This window comes from Hakea prostrata, chromosome 3 (assembly GCF_041222555.1).
Source record: "Hakea prostrata isolate BN-2017 chromosome 3, UWA_Hpros_2, whole genome shotgun sequence".
Lineage (NCBI taxonomy): Eukaryota > Viridiplantae > Streptophyta > Magnoliopsida > Proteales > Proteaceae > Hakea > Hakea prostrata.
The window spans coordinates 40,730,289-40,747,209 of record NC_142602.1 but is presented as its reverse complement, the minus strand read 5'-3'; the positions used below and the strand labels follow the sequence as shown (position 1 = coordinate 40,747,209).

Here is a 16,921-nt window from a genome sequence, read left to right as displayed (position 1 = left end):
TAGTTCCATTCTCACTCAATATGGTTTTTCACATTGTTACTCTGATCATTTTTTCTTTGTCCGACATCAGTATTCTACAGTGATAATTTCCATAGAATATGTAGATGATATTATCATATCCGACAATAATTCTACTAGTATAGCTAAACTTACAACCTATCTTCATCAATATTTCCACATAAAGGATTTGAGTTTACTTTGGTATTTGCCAGGAATTGAAGTGAAACTAATCCAAAAGGGGATCAATTTGTCTCACAGGAAGTATGTCCTTGATTTACTAACTGACATAGGGTTCCTTGCAGCTGAACCTATTTATACTCCCATGGATCCTCTTAGAAATTTGGTTCTACCAACAGTAAGATTTTGATTATCCCTAGCAGTACAAATGACTTGTAGGCAAGCTTATATATCTTAGTGTTACTAGACTAGACATATCCTTTGACGTGACCTGTGGGTGTTGTAAGTCAGTTTATGTATTCTCTCAAGAAGGTCCATGGGAAGTTGTATGCCACATCTTGTGCTACCTCAAGGGAGCATCAGGAAAGGGGCTTATTTATCATCCTCATCACCATATTGACATTATTGGTTTCTTTGATGCCAATTGGGCATGATCAGATGGTGACAGATGATCTACCACTGTGTACTATACGTTTATGGGTGGTAACCTCATCACTTGGGGAAGGAAAAACCGAAAAAGCAAACTATTGTTGCATTATTAAGTGCCAAAGCTGAATATAGATCCATGGCTCAAACTGTTGCTAAACTGTTGTGGGTCCAATCTTTCCTTCTTGAGTTGGGACTGCCAGTCACTCAACCCATAAAGATGTTTTGTGATAATCAAGCTGCAATGTACATTGCTAGTAATGTCTTTCATGAGTGCACTAAGCACATCCAAGTCGACTGCAACTTTGTCAGAGATATTGTTCTCAAAAAGAAGATTTTTACTCCCTTTGTTCCTACAACTGAGCAACCAGGTGACACTTATACCAAGTCACTCTTTGGACCTGACTTCACGAATGGATGTTGCATGGGTGACTTACCTACTCCAGCTAGAGGGGGAGTATTAGAACTCATGTGGTATGGGCTGTAATTAAATTGCTAGTCTACCTTTTGGTACCTTTTTTACAAGCTCCCCTTCGCCCTTTTGTTGGTCAACAAGCAAATCATTTCTAGGATAAGTTTACTTTTTTAGATGCTTCTTTTTTGCAAGCAATATCCACTTTCTATTTTCTGGAATTTAGCTTATGAAAGATGTCACAAACTAATCATAACTGTTTTGATCAATAAAGTAAGAAAGATGGGGGAGCCTTGTATGCGCAAGCTCTCTTTCCTCCTCCCCTCTTTCCTCTCTCTTCCCCATTGTCTCTTATTCTTCTTTGTTCATTGGTTCAGTTTCTAAGTTGCTGTATATATATATATATATTACCCAAGACCAATGACTATGAGGCCAAATTGCTCAAATTTGAGTTTGTTTAACTCCGGTACCAACCAGAACTGACTTTTTGAGAGAAGAATTTGAGATGACAGCAAGGAAAGAAGCTCAAGAAAATCAGTTTCCATGCTCACCTCTTTTCAGTCAGTCAGGAGATTACCTTTTTTACAAGCTCCCCTTCGCCCTTTTGTTGGTCAACAAGCAAATCATTTCTAGGATAAGTTACTTCTTTACGTGTTTCTTTTTTGCAAGCAATATCCACTTTCGATTTTCTGGAATTTAGCTTATGAAAGATGTCATAAACTAATCATAACTGTTGATTGATAAAGTAAGAAAGATGGGGGAGCCTTGTATGTGAAAGCTCTCTTTCCTCCTCTCCTCTTTCCTCTCTCTTCCCCATTTGTCTCTTATTCTTCTTTGTTCACTGGTTCAGTTTCTAAGTTGCTGTATATATATATATATTACCCAAGACCAATGACTATGAGGCCAAATTGATCAAATTTGAGTTTGTTTAATCTAGCGTTTAATCTTAAGTATGAGGAATCTAATTATACATTTGAGCAATATTATCAGATTGTAAAATTGAATAGATGAAAGCAACCTTGCATTTTCAAACCGTCCATGTTAAAATTATCAGGTACATTTGGGAGGGGCGAGAAGAAAAAAAGAAATAATAACATTGATCTGATAAAATCATTTCAAAATATTTTATAAAAGAAATAATAATATTGATCTGATAAAATAATTTCAAAATATTTTACCAGACATCTCAATTGGTCAAAACATGGCTCCACTATGTTAAAATTAGTAATAGCTGACCTTTTAGCCCTCAGATGATGAATTCAGTTTGGTCTTTAAACTTTATGATGCTTAGAAACATAGAAGAAAATTCGGCCGAAACTATCAAAATTTCAGTCAAAATGTCTGCAATTTTAAAAAATGAAATGAAACACAATGATAGGCACACGAAATGTTTCGTATTGATCAAAACGATATGAAATTTAGGTCGATACAACACGATATTTCATATCAATTCGTATCACACCAAAACAGTACATGCACAGGTTATAAAATCACCCTTTTCGATCAGAATTTCGACATATCGTCATTTTTTACCCTTTTTGCCCATATCGCCTCTCAGATTTTGACCCCTTTTTGAAAAAAAATTTATTTCTATTGCTTTCATCCCTCTTTTCACCTAATTTCTAAAATTCCATTTCATTCAAACACTAGATTTGGTCCTCCATTTGTGAATTTTCTCAAATCTTGCAAGGTGAGTAACCAACTTCCTCCTTTTTATATTTTTGTTTTGTTTGTGCCGTAAATCTAAATCTTGTTGGATTGCTTCCAAATTTAAGAATGTTTATTTTAGAGTGTTGATCTATGAATTTGTAGTGTCAAAATTATATTTTGGCTCTATTACCACACTATGAATGAAATTGTCAAATAACATTCAAGATAATCTGAAAGTCCGAGAACTATGAAGAAGATAAGAATAGCACACAAGATAAAAGCCACTTTATTTCCAACCTTACATTCACACCCTGGTAATCTCCTTTTATAGAGCAAGGAGAATGAGATGAAATGCAAACTCACTCAACACGCAAATGAAATGTAGTGAGATATTTTGAGCGTGACATCATGCATGACATCATTGGTAGCGTACATAACATTCAACTTTATACAATACATATACAAAATACCCATACAACGAGCTTAATCAGAATCTAAATTCCAGTCATCTTGATCATCATTAGACGGGCTTTCCAGAAAGTCTTCGTAATGATCCACCCGATACTCGTGCCAAATAGAAAGTATATACACAACATCAGGATCATTGAGTACATGGTTCAATTCTCATGCATCTTCAGGGCCAAACAACTGAGCCAGGATACTGGCGGGATTGATGCCATTAATTTCAGCCATATCAACTTGAAACTCTCGCCATTCTTCACAATGATTTTCATCGCCACAAAGTGAATACAGGTCATGGTCTATAACAGTGTAAATAGAATGACTAGCATTATAGAACATGAAATGGTTTTGGCTTTGGGAGCTTAAGCTTGGGTCCTGGAAGGCTGGATCAGGATGAATGTAATCCAGAAAAGCTGGATGAAGGTTATCCGGGTCTAGATGGAAATGAATGATTGCCTTTTTTTCATGGTGTGATTCAAAGAATTGGAGCCAGTCTTCTAGGGATTGGAATTCACCTAGAAGCTTGGCAAGATAAGCCTCGTGTCTTCGAATATATATCCTCCTATTTTTAGTTGATGAATAAGCGGGTTGGTACCAGTAATGAGGAGGGTAACTGTATCGGACACATAGTATGACATGTACAATTGGAATCTTTGCATTTAATTTGAAGGGGAAAGGTATTGCATGAAGTTCCAAGCTTAACTTGTGTTTTCTCCCATTGCTGCAAGAACGTATGCTGTCTGTAAAGCTTATCTAGAGAAGATAAGATTGCTTGGTAGAGCTGACCAACGGGGTTGGAATCAATGATTCGGCCTTTTGCTGCAAGATTTTTAAGAGCATCTATGCCAAGGGGTTCAGGAAATGAATTCACAAAGACTTGCTTAAGGTTTCGGTCATCAAGTCCGCCGAGGACAAAGAACTTGGGGAGCATACGCTTGTAATGTTTCTGAAGATCTTTCCTGTCCAGGGAACATCATTTTCATCTTCAGGAAATCTTCTCTTTCTTAAACATTTCGTTCAGCTAAGTCGCCAAGAAATTGACTGTACAGAGCAAAGATGAACTGCGACAGAGGTAATTGAGCCCATTGTAATTGTCTATAAGCACCAAGACCAAGATACCATTCTCTCTGTTGTGGAAGATATGTAACCCAAGAACCCCCTCGAGAGGAAATACATACCCACTCGGGAAAGACTTGAAGAGCCCCTCGGGAGAGACACACACACCCACTCGGGTAAGTGTGCTCCCTTCCCTCGGGAAGACTCAGAGAGCCCCCTCGGGAGGGACACACACACCCACTCAGGTAAGTGTGCTCCCTTCCCTCGGGAGACTCAAAGAACCCCCTCATGAGGGACACACACACCCACTCGGGTAAGTGTGCTCCCTTCCCTCAGGAGGACTCAGAGAGCCCCCTCGGGAGGGACACACACCCACTTGAGTAAGTGTGCTCCCTTCCCTCGGGAGACTCAGAGAACCCTTTCAGGAGAAAGCACATACCCACTCGGGCAGGTGCGTATTATCCCCTCAGGAGCCATGCTTGAGAAGAGTACGAAAGGTAAGAAGACCTTCAATACTAAGTCCAAGAGTGACGTTGAAGACGACCAAGTCAAAACGGTCAGTTACAAATAACTACTCAACATATCCGTTCCGAGGCTTGGGGAGATGAATAAGCGAATAACGGCTCTATCAGGCCCGCCAAAGAAGGGAACGTCATCCCTAAGATATCTCACCCACTCTTCAACTGAATATGCGAAATCCGAGAAGACGCCGCCTCCAGGTATCTTTTATATAAACCCTCATCCTACAAGGAGAAAGGGACAAGATTCATATTACCATTATTCACTACGCCTTGAGAACTCTCTCAAGGTCTTCTATTGTTGCCTAGACTAACTTGGGCGTCGGAGGCAGTTCCCCGGCCAAGACTTGGCTGGCTCGTTCTTGTTTTCTTTGTGAGTGCAGGCATCTCAGCTATTCCTATTCGGTTGTAGAAGTCTTCAAGTGGTCATCCAAGTATCCGGCTCTCAAAGAAGTTCTAGAAGCAACAAATTGGCACCGTTTGTGGGAAACGTCACAAAAAGTCATGGCGAGACGTACCGCTAACCCGATGACGAATTCCAATCAAGTTACTACTCGTGGAAGAGAAAAGGAGATGGAGAACAAGTGCGAAGAACGTGTTGAAGAGGAGGTTCTCCCTTCTCCTAATCAACAAATTCCAATTCAAGAGGAAGGTCAAGAAGGAATTCTGGAGATCCAAGAACCACACCAACTCCATTTGGAGAAGGAGGTTCAAATCAACCCCCAATTCTGGCAACAATAGCCGATCTACAAAATGTGCAAAGGGAAGTGCAACAACAAATGTTATAACTCCAAGGAGTTGTTCGAGGCTTAGTTCATCAAGTCGGGGTGCCACCAGGACCCTCTCAAAATACTCAAGAAGGAAGGAGGCATGAGGCCACTCGTCATACTCGGGTTAGACAACGACTAGAGAATGTGGTTCGAGAAGGGCATAATCGAAGGAGGCCCAGGCATTTGAACGAGCTTGTTGAAGAAAGAACTCAAGGAGTTCATATTGAAGAACCACCTCCTCAAGAAAATCGAACTCGGGGAAGTGTGTTCAACCATTTGACCGGGCTCAGGCAGACTCGAGATTTACCAAGAAGAGGACGTCCAAATGAAAGAGTTTGTGAACAAGAGGGTGAAAGCCAAGGAAGAAGGGATGTAAGGTCAGATAACCCGAGAGGGTCAACCAGCCAAACAAGATCTTCTCATGGGCCTACTTCCCAATATTCAGATCTTGGAAGTATTCGGTCTCCACAAGGGCGTCAAGGGGCGCATGGTCTCAGGAGAAGATTAGAAGACTTGGAGAAAAAGCATGACAATCGGGACCAAGATGACGACTATGATGTGGTCGATAGAGAGCCCTTCTCTGAGGAAGTCATGAGAGCACCTCTTCCACCCAATTTCATTATGCTAACGTTCACTCCTTTTAAAGGTAAGTCTAACCCTCGCGAGCATATTAGCTATTTCAAGTCTGTCATGGCCGTGATTGGCCGAGAAAATGAGTTATTATGCCGAACTTTCCCGGCTTCTCTCAAAGGCCCAGCGATAAAGTGGTTTTCTAGCTTAAGGCCAAGATCTATCCAAAACTTCCGAGAACTATGAAGAAAGTTCATTGCCTGGTTCCAAAGTTGTATTGGGAGTAAGAAGACAACAGATAGCCTCTTCGCCATCAGACAAAAGCCGAATGAGTCTGTTCAAGACTATCTCTTAAGATTTGATAAAGTGGCTATTGAAGTAGAAGAGTTGGATGATACGGTGGCATACAATGCATTATGGAGTGGAATAACTCAACGACGCTTGGTAGAGGTGTTACTTCAAGACAAGCCCAAGACATATGGAGCCCTTCTCAAGAAATGCCAAAAGCAAGCAACGATTGCAGAAGTTATCGAAGCCCGTGAAGAATCAACAAAGGGAATAAAGGAGAAGAAGAATTATGGAGAAAAAAGTCAGAACTCAAACGCTTGGGGAAAGGATGACAAAAAAGGAAGTTGGAAAGAAAGACTCGCCATCGAGGACTTTACACCTCTCAATACTAAGAGGTCAGAAATCATATTGCAAATTCAAGATAAAGACCTCTTGAAGTGGCCGGGCAAGCTTAGAGCCCGACCCAAAGATAGGAATATGACTAAGTATTGTCGCTTTCACAAGGACTACGGCCACCATACGGATGAGTGTAGAAATCTCAAGGTTGAGATCAAGAAACTCATCTAAGGAGGTCATCTTGAAAATATCTTCAAAGGAAGCGACAAGATCGAGAGAAGTCTCCAACAAGAGCACGCAAAAGACCAAGTTTGAAGAGCCCAGAGCGTGTGGAGAAGCTTTCGGAGAGCGAATAGACGGATTTTGGAATTCCACGAATGTTCGAAAATTCTATCAATAGAAGTAATCAAAACATGTAGTTCTGGCTTTGCAAATCATGCAACCATTTGATTTTCAATACAGTCTGCGTTTCCACCTCCAATGTTCACTTTCCCATGAAGAAAGTTATATTGAAGTATTCACAAATGCTTCCCCAAATGAAGAAGAACCCAAGAGAGTTCTTGACTTAAGATAAGTTCAAGAACCTGAGAGCATTCTTAAAATTAAGAAGTTGAAGAGCACAAGAGAGTTCTTGACTTTAGATAAGTTCAAGAACCCGAGAGCGCTCTTCAAATGAAGAAGAACCCAAGAGAGTTCTTGCCTTAAGATGAGTTCAAGAATCCGAGAGGGCTCTTCAAATGAAGAAGAGCCCAAGAGAGTTCTTGACTTAAGAAAAGTTCAAGAACTTGAGAGCGTTCTTAAAATTAAGAAGAGCCCAAGAGAGTTCTTGACTTAAGATAAGTTCAATAACCCGTGAGCGCTCTTCAAATGAAGAAGAACCCAAAAGAGTTCTTGAATTAAGATAAGTTCAAGAACCCTAGAGCGCTCTTCAAATGAAGAAGAGCCCAAGAGAGTTCTTGACTTAAGATAAGTTCAAGAACCCGAGAGCGCTCTTCAAATGTAGAAGAACCCGAGAACGTTACTTCAAATGAAGAAGAGCCCAAGAGAGTTCTTGACTTAAGATAAGTTCAAGAACCCAAGAGCGCTCTTCAAATGAAGAAGAACCCAAGAGAGTTCTTGACTTAAGATAAGTTCAAGAACCCGAGAGCGCTCTTCAAATGAAAAAGAACCCAAGAGAGTTCTTGACTTAAGATAAGTTCAAGAATCCGAGAGCGCTCTTCAAATGAAGAAGAGCCCAAGAGAGTTCTTAACTTTAGATAAGTTCAAGAACCAGAGAGCGCTCTTCAAATAAAGAAGAGCCCAAGAGAGTTCTTGACTTAAAATGAGTTCAAGAACCCGAGAGCACTCTTCAAACAAAGAAGACCCAAGAAGGTTCTTCAAGGGATAGATTTTTCTAAGGCATTATGCTCGGGGAGTCACTCGGGATAATGCTCGGGTAGCCACTCGGGAAAAACCCGAGAGCATTCTTCAAACGAAGAAGAACCCAAGAGGGTTTTTGAATTCAGATAGGTTCAAGAACCCAAAAGAATTCAACGAATGAAGAAGACCCAAGAGAGTTCTTAAACTCAAGATAGTTCTTGAACCTAAGAGAGTTCTTCAAGAGATCGAAGAACCCAAGAGCATACTTCTTGAATCCAAGACGAAGAGTATAAGTATCAAAGTCTCCAATAAGGCAAAGCGTTTTAACATAAGGCATTATGCCCGGGGAGTAACTAGGGGAAGGCGTCGACGATTGAAGAACCATAATGCCTCAGTGTTAGCCATTTATCACACAACATTGAAAGGTAGCGCCATCTTAAAAATTTCATTTACTTTAAAGCATTTGGGTGTGATGACCGAAGTTACAAAAAAAAAAGCAAGGAAGCAAAACAAGTTTTTCTTTAGGCACTTCAAAAAAAGAGATCGATCTTGTTTCTCGAGAAGATGAAGGATCACCTCAACCATGTTTGCTTCTCGCTCAATTTTTGGAGTTTCCCGAACTATTGAAGTCTTCTTCTCGAAGCTATCTCTAGTTTCTTCTTCTTCAAGAAGCTCGGTACAGTCAAGGGTCAAGTGGGTGGAACGGCTTGAAGAGCATGACACCCTTAGTAAAGGCAATAGCATCTCTCGGAGAACCCGGTTGGGGGCTTCTCGACTCGACAAGACAGTCTAGAGACAATTGGAATTCAAACAAAACTAAGCGAAACAAGGAAGGAAAGAAGATTTATTGATTGGTGAGCTAGTTGAAGAGAATGAAGTCAATCGGACAATTGAAGAGACTCGGAGCAACAAACGTCTCAAATGAGAATGACAGACGCTAACACCTCTATAGCGGAGGCAAGAAGAAGAGAGTCGTGATCTAACAACTAAGTGTCAGGATGCGACGGTTGAGATCAAGCAACCTTTGGGCTACCCCAAGTCGTAACAAGGAAACAATTACAACAAATCGACACAATGGTTACAAATTAAGAACCATAACGTTTGAAGAAGGCTTTCGAAGAAATGACTTTTGTCATTTAAGAAGACATACCCAAGAGTCTCTAGATAAAAGCTTGGATGAGAAAAGATGTAAGAGAAGCATTCCCTACGTTCGAGAGGCCGATTCCATGGAATGGGGGGCTCTGTTGTGGAGGATATGTAACCCGAGAACCCCCTCGAGAGGAAACACATACCCACTCGGGAAAGACTTGAAGAGCCCCTCGGGAGAGACACACACACCCACTCAGGTAAGTGTGCTCCCTTCCCTTGGGAAGACTCAGAGAGCCCCCTCAGGAGGGACACACACACCCACTCGGGTAAGTGTGCTCCCTTCCCTCAGGAGACTCAGAGAACCCCCTCGGAGGGACACACACACCCACTCGAGTAAGTGTGCTCCCTTCCCTCGGGAGGACTGAGAGAGCCCCCTCTGGAGGGACACACACCCACTCGGGTAAGTGTGCTTCCTTCCCTCAGGAGACTCAGAGAACCCTTTCGGGAGAAAGCACATACCCACCAGGGCAGGTGTGTATTATCCCTTCGGGAGCCATGCTTGAGAAGAGTATGAAAGGTAAGAAGACCTTCAATACCAAGTCCAAGAGTGACGTTGAAGACGACCAAGTCAAAAAGGTCAGTTACAGATAACTACTCAACACATCCGTTCCGAGACTTGGGGAGATGAATAAGCGAATAACGGCTCTATCAGGCCCACCAAAGAAGGGAACATGATCCCTAAGATATCTCACCCACTCTTCAACTGAATATGCAAAATCCGAGGAGATGCCGCCTCCAGGTATCTTTTATATAAACCCTCATCCTACAAGGAGAAAGGGACGAGATTCATATTACCATTATTCACTACGCCTTGAGAACTCTCTCAAGGTCTTCTATTGTTGCCTAGACTAACTTGGGCATCGGAGGCGATTCCCCGGCCAAGACTTGGCCGGCCCGTTCTTGTTTTCTTTGTGAGTGCAGGCATCTCAGCTATTCCTATTCGACTGTAAAAGTCTTCAAGTGGTCATCCAAGTATCCGGCTCTCGAAGAAGTTCTAGACGCAACACTCTCAAAGCACCAGTTGTACAAGTTAAAAATTTACAAATGGTTTTGCTGTCTGAAGAGCCTTCATTTAAACATTCTACCGTGAGCCAAGCATGAAATTATTGAATCAAGAAGGCCATTATGTAACTGGTATATCATCCAAAGTAATAGAAAGACTGGCCTTAGGAACATGTTTGCATCAGAGCAGTGGTTTACCTGGGAGGGTTCTTCATCCGTAGGAGGAAGGAGAGCACAATTGACCATACTCAATGAGAGTTTCTGGCATAATGTGAGGATAGTGGTGAAGATGCTTGAGACGCAGTGCATGTGTTAAGGATGGTAGATCATTAAAGAAGACCTACTCTACCACACATATGGGCTACAATAGATAGGATGAAGCAGCAAGTTGCTCAAGTCTACCCACACGGCAACAAGAAAGTTCTCTACATCATCCAAGTTAGATGGGAGTCTATGTTGCAACATTAACTACATAAGGCTGGTGAGTTGTTAAATCTAAGATTAAATTTAATTTTCATTATGTTATCACACTATTAAGTATTTAAGCATTAACTATTCCCTTTTATGACATACTTTTTCTTACACAACATACTTTTTAAATCCCAAGTACCATTACAAGGACAATCTTGAAATGAGGCAAGATTTAATGGATGCCGTCCAAACTGTAGTGGAGAAGTTGGAACCGAATCCATCTAAACAAACAATCATCCTTATTCATAGTTTTCTACTAAGTTATTAACCTAGTTATTGATTTTTTTTTTTTTTTTTTTTTTTTTTATATATTAGATAAAGGCATTTAGGGATGCCACTGGGAGCTTCAGTCGTTCATGGCCGTATCAGGACGGGAATCCGCCCCTGGGGGTAAGTTCATTCATTATATATCTAATTATTATATTATATCTTTAACTTAGTTATTTAAGTATTGAAATGACTTGGAGTCTATGTTTGTTGCAGCTGAATGGTGGTTGAAATTTGGACGTGACTTACCCCCACTTGAGTATGATTGCAAGCAAAGTGCTCTTCCAGACATGTTCTGCCACTGGTTGTGAGCGAAATTGGAGCACCTTCAACCTCATCCACTCAAAGAGGCGCGACCGATTGTGTGTGAAGCGTCTAGAGGACCTTGTCTACTTACACTATAATATAAGACTGGGGGAGGATCATTGGATAGACAGAGAGGGTAACAATATCGAGTTGACCAACATATTTTAGATGGATGATGATGATAACCCAGTAGTTGACTGGATCAAGGGCAGTTGAGAGCTATTGCTAAATGTGGAGGGAGTAAACAGATTGCATAGGAGATGGGGGCTCATGTGGAGGACTTTATGGCCCAGAAGGGGAATGCACATGCAGCTCCTACCCGTCCCTTTGTGCCACACCCTAGTGCATCCACCCAAAGTGAGAATTTGATTGTCTAGTCCGACACTGAGGATGATGCAACTCAGGCCTCCGGCGATGACAACGATGGTGATTATGATGATGATGATGATGATGATGATGATGATGGGAGGGGATGAGGAGGGTGTTGGACCTCATGATCAGGATTCAGTTGATCCTAGGAACAAACCACCACCACTCGCACCAGCACCAGCACAAGCAATACGTGAGAGTCAGGGGGGAGGACGACCACCGAGATTCACAGGTGAGAGTAAGTTCACCCATGCGACATAGGATTCAGACCATAATGGAGTTGCATCTGGAGGCAAAAATGTTTCCTCTACATATTCGAGGAAGGGGAAGGGGAGACAGCACGGCTATAGCATGGAGGACACGCCATCATATGGATCCTACCGTCCGGCTGATGCTGAGAGCTTAGTGGGATCTATAAGATCAATGAGCATAGATGATTCCAGAGACTCCCACCTCCAGAGGATCCTGATGGCATAGGCCTGCAAAATTCTCATATGAAACTGCTATGGAAAGTATTGGTTCTACTGGGTTGACTTATGGAGCTTATGGTTATGAACATTATAGTGTTCCTCCTGGCTATCAGACTCAGGGTCAGCCACCAATGGAGCCTTATGGTTATGAAAGTTATAAAGCTTATGGTGTCTCTCCCACTATAACCTATCGGAGTTAACCACTGGAACCTTATTGTCAGTATGGAGCTTATGCTGACAACCAGAGTGTTCCTTCATTTGTTGAGCAGATCTTCCATTCTATACCATAGCTACCACCAGCCTTTCCATATGCAATTGAGCCAATTCCTTATTTGGAGATTCAGAACTTTCAACCATCAGGAAATCTTAGGCATGTGGATGAGGCTACATACAGAGCTACAGTTGCCGACAACTATATGGGGCAAACATCCTAGGACTTGTATTGTCATTTGTATGGGGTGCAAATGGAAGATTCTCGCTTATTCTCATATGTAATATATACTTGAATGCTACATTTTCAATGGTTTTTTTTTGGTAAACTAGTAGTTCTATAGTGTTTATTATGCTTGAAATAGATAGTATGCAAGAATCCAAATCATTTTGAGTCCATATAAGGCCTAAAATTGAAGTTCGAATTTTTTTAAAAAAATCACTAATTTCGAAATTTTGGCCTTTCTCAAGGTCAAAATTCCAGTTTCGACCGAAACATTATCCTTGCTTAGAAATCTCCAGTCCACAAGTATATCACTTCTGATGCCAAACCGAATCATATTTAGAAACATAAAGAAGTTACATTAAAGAACATCAGCACTTACCACAAAGGGCTTATCTAGTGCACCAGTCACCCACAAGGGTCTCTTGTATTTCTCTCGACCAGTGAAACTTCTAACAGGATCCTGAACTTGAAAATGCAAGCTTGTTTTTGTTAATTATTATCAAGGTAAGGAAGCAAACAGTCAAGCACAAGTGACTATCTATCAGCTACCATGAAAAGCAATAAACAAATTTGAGTTCAATTCTGAATTTGTCAGTCATTTAACTAGTTACACGTATATGTTTATAGTTATGCGTAAGTTTATACTTGAAATTTATTGTCTAAACTTTGTAAGCTATTTCCATTATGTGTACTAAAGGGTGTTATGGACCTCTAGTCTATAAAGTTTTCATAAAGGAGTCTTGGGCAAATGGAGTCCTTATCATACAGTGTAACTACTCCATTTTATGAATATAGATAAATATTGAAGTTGCCAATAAGATGAATTTGATTCCCAACCACATACCTTCTAATTTTGATTTTCAACCATATGCCTTCTGCTCCCTAGTCGATCTCTCTCTTCCCCTCTCTCAGCTCTCTTATTCGTTCTTCTAATCTTCCTTCCTTTTCTTCTTAACAACACAACAAAATGGGAGGAGAAAAGGAAGAAGAAGAAGAAAAAAATAATGTAGTGAACTAAAAGAGACTTCAGGTTATGTTGTAGAAGCCTCTACACGTATTACATTTATATAAAGATCCAATACAAAGGCAGTGCAAGACCAAAAAGGAAGAACAACCCAATGCCTTCTGCTCCCTAGTCGATCTCTCTCTTCCCCTCTCTCAGCTCTCTTATTCGTTCTTCTAATCTTCCTTCCTTTTCTTCTTAACAACACAACAAAATGGGAGGAGAAAAGGAAGAAGAAGAAGAAAAAAATAATGTAGTGAACTAAAAGAGACTTCAGGTTATGTTGTAGAAGCCTCTACACGTATTACATTTATATAAAGATCCAATACAAAGGCAGTGCAAGACCAAAAAGGAAGAACAACCCAAAGGAAATCCAAGACCAGAAAGGAAAGAACAACCCAACTACACATCATAGAATCCCCCACAGGATAAACAACAGGAGTTAGTTCCAAAAGAAGGATTCCCCTTTTCTGCCAAACCTTTTGTGCATTTTATGATTTATTCTACCAGTCCCCCTCAAGTTGGAGCATAGATATTATTCACGGCCAGCTTCTTACAAAAATAATCTCACAACTATAATCATCTCTCATATTCCCTATAGGCTATGTAAGCAAATCTGCTAGCAGTTCTCCTAAACGTACCAGGAGAAATAAGTAGTTATTTCAAGTTGTTATAATCATAGTAAAGAGTTATTATTTCCCTTTACATTTGCTTCTAGGCTATTAATTCTGGAGTGAATTTGATAGAAGTTAAGTATTCTCTTTGATTTGAGAGTGAGTGCCTTGTGCATTTCTTCCCTTGTGTATTCCCCTTCTTCCTACACTTCTAGTTCCCATTCTGTCAAAACCCACTATAGAAGCCTACTCCCAGGTCCGCATTCGGAAATTTGGTACATAATAATAATAATGCATTAAATGGACAAGGAAAAGGAAAATTGACCTGTCTTTTTGTGTTAGAAAACTACATGACTGCTTAGAAGTCAACAGCAGATATAAACTTAAACAGGGTGAAATGGATAACTAGTATTGATAATGCTAACCTCACATAATGGGTTTAAGGCAATTTGAGTTGAGGTGCATGTTACAATAATTGCCATCTCAGATAATGATAGGTCTCATTTTCTTCCCACACAAAATAGCCATTATAAACAGGATAGTAAATAAACAACTCTTTTTTCTTTTTTTGGCGGAAGGTAATAAACTATCCTACATATAGAAGGGAAGACAATCAGAAAGTGATACATATGTGGAATAGCTTCAGGTTTTCATCCTCGCATAGGTCGGGCCAAAAAGCTGGAGGAAGTTAAGTATAGATACAAAGCCCCTGTAAATGCTGTGTCAAGTAGGCATAAGCTTGCAACCACTGTCACAATTGTCCGACATTACTTCCAAACAAGCTTCAGCTGGTAGTTACTTGCAAAAAAGGAAAAATAAAATTTAGGATTTTTTTTTATATGGCTTCGATTTTGAAGACTGGGTTGGGTGATAAGTTTCATGATCTTTAGAAATGGTCATCTTATCTTAATTATATGCACGATTGCTTGAAGTAAGTTCCCAAGCACATCTGCTGTTTCTCATCAACAACCTAGAACTATCCTAACACCTCACCTCCTTTGTGGAAGGGTCATACAGTTATGCAAACTTAGTGCATTTTGTAATTGTTGGTTCGGCTCCTTGCTGTTTAATGGAAAGCGTATCAGCAGGAGTTTAAACTGGAGAGATGATCCTTGCTAAGTGTTTGCATTGAATAGGCAGTTTACATTTTCCAAGAATGTCACTCTTTTGACTTGCCAAGTTATTAGCTTCTTCAAGTAAAATGACAAAAATATCTAATCATGTGAAATGGAAGAAAATTTGAAGTTTATAATAGAAAAGGGAGTACCTTGTACTTGACAGAGATAGAGAAAGTTCCCAGAGCACGATTGCCTTCTCGTAGCTCCAGAATGTCACGCGCTAGTTGCCTTGCTGCGGCTTCAATAGAGGGGCTACTAATGCACTCAAAATCATTGCAAAGCTCACCAAAGCTCATTCCATCAACGAGCTTGTCAGCCTCAGACATTTCAATTGTAGGATCAGGAGGAACTTCAGTCCTATTAGAATCATTTGTAACTGCAGAACACATGAAGCACTTGAATACTTGATTCTAATAAAACACTAATTTAGACTATAGACTATAAGTACTCTATAAAAGAACCATCTTCTTTTTTATCCTACAACTGAACTCTGATAGCTGCATGAGATTAATATTTTGGGCAAATATTTGGTTCAGCAGTTGTTAATTGAGTTGCACAAAACAAATCCAACTTTGTTACTAGTTGTAATTCCTTTGAATAGAAAATTTTTATTATTTTTGCTTCTTTCACCTTTATAGTTTTTGCTTCTTTCACATTTTTATTTGACAGTTTTGCTTCCTTCACCTTTTTATTCTAGAAAAAGTGAATAAAAAGGTGAAGGGACGGGGGATTTGGATAAAGCATGTGCTGCCCATCAAAGGAGATTAATCTGATCAGCTTTGAACGGTGCCCTAGTGCTGGCACTATTGACAAGTCAGTGCCATCAAGTACCATCAAGATAGAATTTGAATCCCAAACAAGGGTAGTTTCAATTTAGACACAATAAACAGTTGTATAAATATAGAACTCCATAGCAAAACGAGAGCATTGAAGTCTGATGGCAAGTGAAGCTATACAAGAATCTACCCTGTGAACCCAAGCTGAAAATCTAATTCTTTCAAAAGAAGCAGCAGTAGAAAATCTCTACCCAAAAACAATGACGCACTGAACAGATAATTTACTTCTCTCATTATTCAGGTGTGATTGGAGTTCGAGGAGAAATCCATAATAAATTTTGCAGTATTCCCAGTAACTAATTGAACAGCAGAGAGAATAAAAAATTACCCCGTAATGAGAAGGGGTGGTGGATAAAGGGAGAAGTGGGGGTGAAGGGAGGGCTGCAGAAGATGGGTCGGCGGAGGGTTCTGGCGAACATTCTCCTCCTCTGGGTTTTGTGGCAGCACAGAACAGACGCTGTCGCTGTGGCTTCGGTTGTACAAGCAGAACAAGTGGAACAAGTGAGAGCTGTCATTGCTGAATGCCTGTATGCACCCCATTATACACAACCATTTGGATAACGTTGCAGCCTCTCCTTATTGATAAAAACTGATGCGGGGGCCGCTAGCAGTTGTGGACGCTCTGTTCATTGGTTGAGAACATGAGATTTGTGATGCTGCTTTTACAGGAAAGGGTAAATGGATTTGTCGTGATGCCACTGCCATCAAGCAGAGATCATCACCCACTCACCAACCCCGGTTGGTAAAAGTGTGGACCGTGCTGTGTGGTCCAATTGATTTTCCCAATAAATATAATAGGGAGAAAACACTGCCCAACCTTTCCTTTTTTACCAAAAAAAAATTAAAAAAATGGGTG

The 16,921-nt window shown here is 40.5% G+C and overlaps 1 protein-coding gene across 5 annotated transcripts in view; it reads right to left on the bottom strand.

Moving 5' to 3' along the window:
• The window catches only part of LOC149022234 (transmembrane protein, putative (DUF2358)), an 82,295-nt gene extending 65,575 nt beyond the window's left edge, over window positions 1-16,720 (bottom strand). The window contains exons 1-3 of one of the 5 annotated variants that reach the window (XM_089150415.1): window positions 16,394-16,720; window positions 15,379-15,605; window positions 12,874-12,954 (exon numbers count right to left, since the gene is read on the bottom strand). In XM_089150415.1, coding sequence (XP_089006541.1) covers window positions 12,874-12,954; window positions 15,379-15,605; window positions 16,394-16,580 — 495 coding nt within the window. In that variant the 5' untranslated portion in view covers window positions 16,581-16,720. The remainder of the gene's footprint in view (window positions 1-12,873; window positions 12,955-15,378; window positions 15,606-16,393) is intronic. The other 4 variants (XM_089150416.1, XM_089150413.1, XM_089150417.1 and 1 more) reach the window with 4 other exon arrangements.
• Window positions 16,721-16,921: the final 201 nt, after the last annotated feature.